This window comes from Conger conger, chromosome 13 (genome assembly GCF_963514075.1).
Source record: "Conger conger chromosome 13, fConCon1.1, whole genome shotgun sequence".
In the NCBI taxonomy this organism is placed as follows: domain Eukaryota; kingdom Metazoa; phylum Chordata; class Actinopteri; order Anguilliformes; family Congridae; genus Conger; species Conger conger.
Window position 1 is genome coordinate 17,682,763 of NC_083772.1, and position 10,808 is coordinate 17,693,570.

The 10,808-nt window shown below is 44.8% G+C and overlaps 1 protein-coding gene across 7 annotated transcripts in view; it reads right to left on the reverse strand.

Moving 5' to 3' along the window:
* The window catches only part of ryr1b (ryanodine receptor 1b (skeletal)), a 105,591-nt gene extending 99,489 nt beyond the window's left edge, over positions 1 to 6,102 (reverse strand). For all 7 annotated transcript variants that reach the window (XM_061216712.1, XM_061216710.1, XM_061216707.1 and 4 more), the window contains exon 1: positions 5,860 to 6,102. In XM_061216712.1, coding sequence (XP_061072696.1) covers positions 5,860 to 5,907 — 48 coding nt within the window. In that variant the 5' untranslated portion in view covers positions 5,908 to 6,102. The remainder of the gene's footprint in view (positions 1 to 5,859) is intronic.
* Positions 6,103 to 10,808: the final 4,706 nt, after the last annotated feature.

Here is a 10,808-nt window from a genome sequence, read left to right on the forward strand (position 1 = left end):
GGTAACATAGATCATTATCATGTTTATTATATGCAGCCTTTTTTTCTCCAGTTTTATTAGGGGTGCAAATAATTCTGGAGCTCACTGTACAGTCCTGCTGCATTCACAATCCGTTTTGAGGCATTGCATACACATCTTCCTACTGTACAGAACAGGTCCTCATCTGTGTTGTGCAGGTAGCAGTTGAAATTGTACTTCCCTCTAGGGTCTTTCAGCGCACTTATCCCTGGTTATGGGTATGCACTTTGCACTTTGTTGTACGTCGCTCTGGATAAGAGCGTCTGCCAAATGCCATTAATGTAATGTAATGTAACAGGCCCACTATTACCAATATGTACTCATGTTTTCATGGCATTTCAACCATTTCCGGATCAGCTTCTTCTAAAACAGCAAAACACATATGTTTGAGAAACAGGATTTAACCTCACAAATAAACTTAGGGTAAAAATAATAATAAGTAAACAGAACTAACAGAAAGATGCAGGTTCAACTCGCATCAGTGTTGGGGTTAATGCAAAACTAAAGAGAAACTTTGAGATCTTAGAATTACAAGGTTCTGAAATTAGTTGGTGTCATGAATATGTTGTTCATAGCGCAATAAATATATGTGTGAAGGTATGCACAAAAATGCTGTTTAAAAGTATGATAAAATGCACCATTTAAAAAGTGATATCTGCTTGGAGCCCTTTGGAATCCTTGAAGCCCAATATGTCAGAAAGTAGATAGAATCTTGTCATTCCAAGGGCAGGAAATCTTTACACTGGATAAGAGGTTGAGTAAATGAACTGCATATCTCTGAAGTGGAGGAGGAGATACACTTCCCTCAGCTGTCTATATCACCAGTTTCAGTGCTTTACTTTCCTAGTATCTACGTAGTGGTGTGAAACCTCTCAGGAGGCTCAGGAGGTAAGAGCAGTTGTCTGACAGTCGAAGGGTAGCTGGATCGATCTCCTGCTCTGGGTGTGTTGACCTGTCCCAGAGCAAGACACCTACCCTGACAAGCTCCTGACGAGCTGGCAATCGCCGTTGGTGTGTGAGTGTCTGTATGAATGGGTAAATGAGAAGCATCAATTGTGCAGCGCTTTGAATAAAGGCGCTATATAAATGCCAACCATTTACATCTGCTATGCCAATGCCATGGTACAATGTAATGTCACAAGTCACTCTCTTCCAACTAATGAAACAGGAAATGTTAGGATAATACTCCTACAATAATAGGAAGTTTTATCATAAACGTATACGTATTTGCTCTGATACTGATGACTTGCTCCATGTATGTATCATTTTACAGACATTTTAAATGGACTTGGACCTTAATGAGTTGGAATGGATATATGATCTTTCGGGGAACTAATTAAAGGATCTTACATGGGACAGAAACAGTTGAACAAGTGGAACTGACACCATTTTGAATTTGACAGTTTGCCCTGATGAAGCGGTGAACAACACAACATGACAAAATAGGGGTGTCTCGGTGGCGCAGCCTGTAGAGCACTGACCGCATGCTCATTGCGAGCCGCGACGTCGGCGGTTCGAATCCGACTGTCCGACAATTTGTCGCATGTCTTTCCCTCTCTCTCGCCCCCATTCTTCCTGTCTCTCTATACTATACTGTCCAATAAACACTGAAAAAGGCCTAAAAAATATCTTTAAAAAAGATTACAAAATAAAAGCAAATGTGGAGTCGAGATTATTGCAAAATAAAATGTTTATGTCTCATAGAGGTTATAATCAATTAAAAGTACATGACTGTTCAGTCAATTTGATGCTCTAGGCCAAGGTTTAATTTCAGAATCAGATTCAGCTGTCCTGTAAATATTAAACATCCTCCCCACACACCCTCCCCCAACAAATTTACATGAGTGAAACTTCTCAGTTTTTCATGTGGTGGCTTCAGAAAGACATTAACTTATCCAGAAAAGAAATTCATGACTGCCCCTGCTAAGGCTTCGATTACTCAATAGGCCTCCATGCTAAAATCACATTAATTTTCTGAATCCAATCTTTGTGGACGACTGTCAAAACAATAGTTTTACAAGTAGACAGATCAGTTATATATGCATTCACATCACTCAAAGCCGTGGATTTCTAATTTCTGTCACAAGTCAACTCTGTTGTACGACTTACAGAGTAGAATCCAGAATCAGTGCCTACTGTCCGTGTATGACCCTGGTATGCTAAAGCACGGCTGATCCAGGATCAGTGCCAGCTTTCCTGTGTGACCCTGGTCCGCTAAAGCAGGGCTGATCCGCGCTGAGCCCTGGCACTTAAGGGGGCTTTGTAGACCCAGGTGGGGGCACAGTGAGAGCCGCAGTGCTGGGTAAACAGGTGCGCTGTGGGTAAAAGCACCAGGTGGCCCTGCAGCACAGGAACAGGTGGGGTCTCAGGCCGAGTGTAGACCTGTTAATCTGGCTCTCAGCAGACTGACAGCAGCTCAGAGCCCCAGAGAGATCACAGAGCCACACCTAATTATCCACCCGCAACAGCTGTCTCCTCTACGGAAGGTGCCAGACCTGGCCATTGTGTGTGTGTCTCTGTGTACAAACACACACACACACACACACACACCGGCGCACGCACGCGCATACACACGCACACACAGAAACAGTCATATACTGGCACACACACCAAAGCAGCAAGGTGAAGTAGGACTTGGACTCTCTCTCCCGAGCCTCTGCTGGTTCACTATAAAAAGAAGCTGCTCCTACCTCAAGCTGAGCCCCTGCCCCTGCCCCTACCCCAAGCTCAGCCCCTGCCCCTGCCCCAGCCCCTGCCCCTGCTCCTACCCCAAGCTCAGCCCCTGCCCCTGCCCCTGCCCCTGCTCCTACCCCAAGCTCAGCCCCTGCCCCTGCCCCTGCTCCTACCCCAAGCTCAGCCCCTGCCCCTGCCCCTGCTCCAGCTCTGAGTCTGGCGATGCTTCACACAACAATGACAAAGCTTTTACTCACCCCCCCCCCAAACAAAACATCAACACCCTTCCCTGGGTTTCTTGGTAAATAAGCCCTGAGTAACAAGCTGCACTCCACTCCAGAGAGCGGCGGAGTGAATAAGGGGTTAAATATGGAGCAGGGTCCCAGGCAGAGCCGAAGTCTGGATTTAGGAGCGCAGACAATAAAGCAGGCGGCGGCGGGCGGGTATTAGCGGACTGCCACCCACGTGCGCGGGGCGTGCTGGATGAGACGGTCTGTTTCTAAAGTGGGCCATTCATCCCAGATGCCCCGAGGTCCGGGCCTTTCCGTCTGCAGCGGTGCACTCTGGGACTGCAGAGGAGCAAAATAAAGCCCCCAGCAGCGCTTTTCAGCGATTTGTAGAAAAACGTCCCCAGCTGGAGTTAGATTACACGTAGCGCCCTGTCGTCACGCAGGTTTGAAGAGGTGTGACGCTGCAAAACTGACTCAGAGGGGAGGGGCTTCTGCACTTTAAAGAGTTCTGTGAGTGGAGGGGGGTGGGGTCAGTCTTCAGTACAAACACGTGCAAGTACAGTCGGGAATCTTTTATGTATTTATTTAATTTATTTGAATTTTTAAAATTTTTATTTATAAAATTAGATAAAAGATTATACTATTACTATTATTATTATTATACTAATTGTATTAAATGCATCCTTCTATTCCTCTCTCTCCCTCTCCTTATGCCCCACTCTCTCTCATCCTCCTCTCCGTCTCACTCTCCACCTCTCTCTCCCTCGCTCTCCTCCCTCTCTCCTTCATCCAACACCTCAGTATTCATTGGAAGAATTCTCTAGAAGGGGGGAAGGAAGAGAGGGAGAGATTGGGAGGAGTTTTCCCACTTCCAAGAGAGGGAAATTCCAAAACAGCTCGGAATCGCTCTACAGGAGGTCTCAGCTTCCTCTGGGTAAAAATGGTGAAAATGGCAAAAGATAGCACTCTTAGATCAGCACTCATTACCTCAGCTTTATAAACTAGGGCTCAGTTCCTCAGAGATCTGGACCCATACACACAACCAGAAGCCAATCACAGAACACTGTCTGGCTCAATCATCTGAACACACCAATAATGGTCTACTGGGAGGGCAAAAGATAAAGATGCAAAAATGTTGAGTCATGTAAATTAGTAATTAAGACTGTAGGTTGAAAGAAGGGACAAGAACCTCTCATCATATCACAAGAAAAAAAATATATAAACATAACTTCTATGAATGCTGTAAAACCGGACTTATCCAAAGCTTAAAACTGCCAGTCACATAATGTGACTTATTACCATCTCTCAGCATAAAGTACCACTCAAATATTACTTATGACTGAAGGGTTATCAATAGGTTCACAGAAATGTTGTTCTCTTCAAATTAATCACATCAAATATAATGCATGCTCTCCTGGATAAAACCTGGACAAACATGTGTTTCAATCAACTGCAGCTACACCATGACCTCTGACCCTTTTGAGTGACATGAGCTCCCACCAGCACGTACATTTTTCCCACCAGCACGTACGGTATTAATCGCAGCACTAATAAAACACAATCTGCAGTATTCATAACATTGAGGAATTACATTTCCCACACTTCAGCACAATCATACAGTAAGTATGCTGAAGGACTGTATATTTTCTTTCTTCTTTCTTTCTACACTCTCAGAATTAACTGTATGAAAAGAGCCTAAAGAGGGACAAATGCTGGTTGGTGTTGCTTATGCTGCCCTATAGGTACAAGAAATTGAACCCCTAGCCAGCGATATATAATTAATTTGTTGTAACTTTTCTTGGACGTACTCATTTAAGGACATTACTGTAGTTTCAGGGTACGTTTGGAAAATGTGTTCCTTGAAGAACAAAAATGTTTTTCTTTTTTTGAAACTATTTCTGCCCCTGTGTCCCCCTGCCTCTGTCTGTCGCACCGTGTCCCCCAGTCAGAGGTCCGAGGCCCAGCTGTCCGGGCAGAGTCAGGCCCCAGGTCTGTTCCTCCCACGGCCCTCTGACAGGCCCTCTACACAGGGGTATAAATAGATAACCGTGCTAACAGATGCATTTCTCCCCTTCTCCCTCCCTCTCTGCACGCAAGCAAGCACGCACGCGCACATACATACACACACATACACACAGATACAATATACACACACATACACAGACACACACATGCAGGCACACATAAACACACACACATACACACACACACACACACACACACATATAAACACACACAGACACCTTCACACACTGCTCTTCCTCAAAGGGTTTGGGGGGTTTGGGAAGCTGAACCCCCTGCCCCACAAACAGCCACACACACCTGGCTTCACAAGTCACAGGCCTACCCTCCACAGTCAGTTATCCACCCCTGTCAAATAAGGCTCTCAGTCAAAGCCCCAAACCCAGCAGGACCAGCACCCTGCCCAGGCCGAGTGGGCCCGCAGACACACACAGCTCCGCAGCCTGGCACACACACACTGAAATAGTGCTCTAAATACAGGCTGAGGCCGGCAGACCCAAAAAACGGCCGTCGCCCCGCGATCCTGAGGCAGCACAATGTGCGCTAAAGGCTGAGAAAAACCGAGACATCTGATATGTAGGCCAGTGTAGCAGGGGAATTCAACGTTTAAAAATACCCGGGTGTCGCAGAGAAGGGGACCCTGGGTCTGCTACTTAGCCTTTAGCGCTCCTGCCAAGAGGGGGATACAGTAACCTGAAGACAGCCAGACAGGTAGTAGAGAAAGTAGTTGGACTGAGCGAGCTCAGGAAATTAAGAGAAGGCCCCCCACTTTCCTCACTATACACAATATGAGGACTTCTTCCCTGTGCTAAAAGCACATGCCCGCACCCAACCACACACACACACACACACACACCAGTCATTACACGGGACAGCCGAACCGTAAAGGAGGAGGACACAAGCAGCGCTCACTCACCGTCCGGAGGAACTGAATCTCCTCCTCGCCCTCTCCTCCTTCTGCCATCCTTTCTCTCACAAAAACGTTATCTGCAGTTCCTCAGGAGAAATTACAAAAAAATCCTCCTCTTCTCTCTCTCTCTCTCTCTCTCCTTCTCTCCCCCCTCTCTCTCCTCCTCTCTGTCTCTCTGTCAGCGCCTGTGTGTGTGTGGGTGAGCTGGGGGACGGCTGGAGTGGTGTGCGATCTGAACCAGAGTGACAGCAGCCCCGCGGTCCTCCCCGCTGGACGGCCGGCTCGGCGAGGGGGAGGGGCCCAACACCGTCCCAGGGCCTTACGCCACGCCCACCAGCACCTGGCCACACCCCCTTCCGCTGACTGACCCCGCCCCCCTTTACGAAGGGTCTATAAAAGGACAGCAAAGGGAACGTCCCGGAGGATTGTGTCCACACTGCTGATTTAACGTCGGCGCTCTTCTAGGGAAATTAACTTTCAGTTAAATAAACACATCTGACCCGTGTATGGACAACGGTTCATGGAATGCTTATGAATATTATGTTTATAAAGTTTTTGACTTCCCTCCACTTTCAAACGCGTATTTCGTTCATGCACCATCTTGTGACTTCTGCCAATCCATGGTTTTCAAATGGATAACAGAAAACACTGATTCTATATTCTAAATCTAAACGTGTAATGTTGTTTTGAGGGTAGAGAAAGACCTTAAAAACAACATCTAAATTATTTTTTTACTTCTGGGGCCAAACCTTCGAGACTCATAGTCGCAGGTCGATTTCAGCTGATTTCCAGAGCATATTCTGGGCTCCAAGCCCTCGACAGAGCTGTGGTTAAATGACTACTCTGTAATGCCACAGTCAGCTGAAAACACTGGCTCGCCTAAACAGCATACGCCAGTGAGCTTGGTCACCTGATTGAACATAAACCTAACAGTGAAAATATGGTCTCTTCCGAGCTCTGATTTTCTCCTGAAAGGATTACACTGTCAGATAAGGGTTGATGACCAACATTTAAGAGGTTCATACAGCAATCATTATAAATATTGCTGCAACTCACAATCTCCATAATATGCACTCAATTGAAAGTTTCATCTTATCCGTTTATAATTTGTAGCAGTAAAATATGACACAAAACAAAAATCCATATCCTTCGCTGAACAGAGCGCTGTCAGGGACTTTGTGTAAAGTGTTCCAGAGGCTCACGAATCACCTTTAAAGTACCATTTTTCTAATTTTATTTTTTATTTTTTAACAATATCGAATTAATATTGTTAATCAGAATGCTTTCTCTGCATTCATGTACCTCTGAAAAGGACTCCTCTAGAATCCATCCATCCATTATCTGAACCCGCTTATCCTGAACAGGGTCGCAGGGGGGCTGGAGTCTATCCCAGCATACATTGGGCGAAAGGTAGGAATACACCCTGGACAGGGTGTACCTATGGGCAATTTAGACTCTCCAATCAGCCTAACCTGCATGTCTTTGGACTATGGGAGGAAACCAGAGTACCCGGAGGAAACCCACGCAGATACGGGGAGAACATGCAAACTCCGCACAGAGAGGCCCCGGCCGACGGGGATTCAAACCCAGGACCTCCTTGCTGTGAAGCGGCAGTGCTACCCACTGCACCATCCGTGCCACCATTCCTCTAGAATTGTCTTCCATATTTTACGAAAAGCTTTCTCAAGCTAATCAAAGCCATACACCCCCCATCTGGAAAAATCCTCTCACCGTCAAGTCTAAGCATAATATGCTTGTGCTTCTGAGAATCAGTGTACAGCAGGGGTACTCAATCAGGTCACATAGGGGGCCAAAAGTAGGTTTTCATTCCAACCAATCACTAGATCAGCTGATTGCAGTAATTACCACACCTTCAGCCAGAGGAGGGAGCCAATTAGTGAAATCAGCTGGTGTAGTGATTGGCTGGAATGAACACCTGCATACACTCAGCCCACCATGGCACATGATTGGCCAACCTGGGTGGAAGGAGTTTCCAATTCAAATTTATTCATAAAGCGTTTTTACAGATGACTGTCACAAAGGCCCATTACGGAGTAACAGAAAATAAAGTAAAAAGAAAGCCTTGCAGAAGATGAAGTGGATTTTGATTTAAGGTGCCGTTTCCTGGCCTCTGAAGTGTGCTTAGCTGTAAAACATCTTCCAGATCAGGACCCATTCTGCTGTGCCTGTGCTTTAATGTCCAATACCACAGATGAGCCGTGTCCAGCAAATACATTCTGTGTAAAGGTAGCGTGCATCGTGCCACCTTCAATCAATGTGTGTACACGTATGCATGGACATGCGCACAAGTACATGCATATATGTGTGTATGCATGTATATTCTTTGCCCCATGACAATATCTGCATGCACAAATATGATGGAAAAAAACAAACATAAGGAAAAAACAAGAAAGGCACTGACCAATCTCTTTCTCATATCCCGACATCACACATTTCTACATTAATCAGCAAAACCGGTGCAGCCTGCAGTTCTGTCCAAGAGGAAAAAGCCAGACTCTGCAAGAATGACACACCCCTTTACAGCAGACAAACATCCAGACACACACAGGGCAGAGGCTCGCAGTGACTGTACGCCGACAGCAAACACACACACGTACGTAATAACAGAATAACGCATCATCACCTCACCTCCACAATCTCCATCTAAGTGTCATCATCATTCACTCCAGTTCAATCCCCCTTGTTCCCATCTCCCCTAGCAACCATGTCCAGGAGCACCGTGAGAGCTAGCTGCTCGTAGCTTCTTTGGGGATGTGCCTGGCAGGCTGGTAGAAACTTCAGTGAGCATGCCCAGAACCTGCCTGTCTAGAGAGAGGAGAAAGGGGAGGGGGTCAGTTCAACCAGCTAACATGACTGAAAGGTATGCTGGAAACTGTAGTTTTTGTTTCAATGTCCCAATGCCAGAAATGTGCAGTTCCCCTTTCCCTCCACTAGATGACACTATCCACCTGAACATTTACCAAGAAGCATGAAATGCAGGCAAAACAGTGTTGAGAAGCATTCAAGAAATTAATGAATAAATAATATATATAAATATTAATATTGGTATGCAAAGTAATTACATGTTTACTTTGAGAGATACTACAACAAGAGGCTGGCATTTCCTCTGCATGCAAATTAGACTGAACGCTTTCTTTAGGCAAATACGGAGATCAACAAATTACTGAGGCTCACCCACACACACACACACCCACACACACACACACACACACCATACACACACACACACACGTGCAGTAAACCCACATTTCCTCTGCATGCAAATTAGACTGAAAGCTTTCTGCAGGCAAATATGCAGACAAAAAAAAAAAACTGAAGCCCACAAGCAAACACACACACACACACTCACACTCACACACATTCAATATATCCTATTCTTAGATACAAGAAAGATATTAAATATCTAAAATTACTTTTACTTTCATAGCTATATTAAAACATGAAATTGAACCAAATTTTTTAAATGTACATTATATTTCATTTCAATATTCAACATTGAATACAAATGTGTTCCATTCTGCATTAAAGCAGTAAAACTGTCAAAATAAGATTTTGACAGTTTTTTTCAGAAATAATATTTTTTTGAACAAATAATAATAATTGGTAATGATTGTTAATGTGTCAAATTGTATTGTTCAATTCAGAATAGATTTTGTTGAAGGCCCAAAATGTAATATATTTTAAGAAATAATCTAAACTGCATTTTTGTGATGTGATTTTCAGAGATTTTTGTTTGTTCAGGTTTGTACAAATTCATAGGGGAGACCTGACCTGACAGTAGTGAATGTTACCTGACGACTAAAACCTTGATTGACTGGTAATCACTAGCATGCTTAAATAATGACCGCATACAGTAGGTCAATTTCCCCAAGGATTCTTTGATTGTGTCTTCTGTAGGGTGCACAGCCTTTGGCCTTTTGTATAGTGCACTGTTAGGAATGGCTTTCTATAACAGTTCTGAAAAAATCTAGATTATCCTGCTCATAGAAACAGCTCAAGTTTTGAAATAGCTGGCAGCTGGTTGTCCAGCTCAGCCCAGCTCCCAGCTTACCATGGTTTGACCAGTTCAAGCTATGTTTTGAAACAGCTGGTGGCTGGTTGACCATGTCAGCCAAACTACCAGCACTAGTTAGTTGACCAGCTCAATTTCCAGCTGGTCAAGTTGGCAAAGCTTGATTTTACAGTCTTCCCAAGCCTGAGACTGGTGGTGGATTTTCTCCATTTAGCTGTTCAAAAACAATTCTAACACTTTTAAGTGAACTCTTCAGCAATGTGATCTTGTATGAAGTTGGAGAGTCAGGCTGGAGCTGGCAGAGTATGCATTGAAATATTTTTATATATTTGACGTATTAGATCATTCTTATCCCTTGGTGTTGCAGGTCCCTTGGAGTGCTACCAAAGGAATGTGTATGCACTTCAGCCAAAAAAGGGACATTATCTTTTTCAAGAAACCCTTTGTGAAGGATTACATAAAAAAGATCTCAGGCGAAATGATTATGTAAATTCCTTGTCTCTCTCTGCACACACAGTCATACAGTATTAGAGGCTTCCCGTCTCTCTCTCTGCACACACGGTCACACACGGTCATACAATATTAGAGGCTTGCTGTCTCTCTCTGCACACGGTCATACAGTATTAGAGGCTTCCTGTCTCTCAGAGACAGGCTTCCTGTCTCGCTCTCTCTGCACACACAGTCATAAAGTATTAGAGGCTTCCTGTCTCTCGGAGACAGGCTTCCTGTCTCTCTCTCTGCACACGGTCACACACGGTCATACAATATCAGAGGCTTGCTGTCTCTCTCTGCACACGGTCATACAGTATTAGAGGCTTCCTGTCTCTACAGGGAGAGCCAGTAAAACATACGCCACACTGAAAGGAAGCAACCAAGCTGCATGCATGTGGCACAATTATGACAATTATGTTTAAGGGCATTA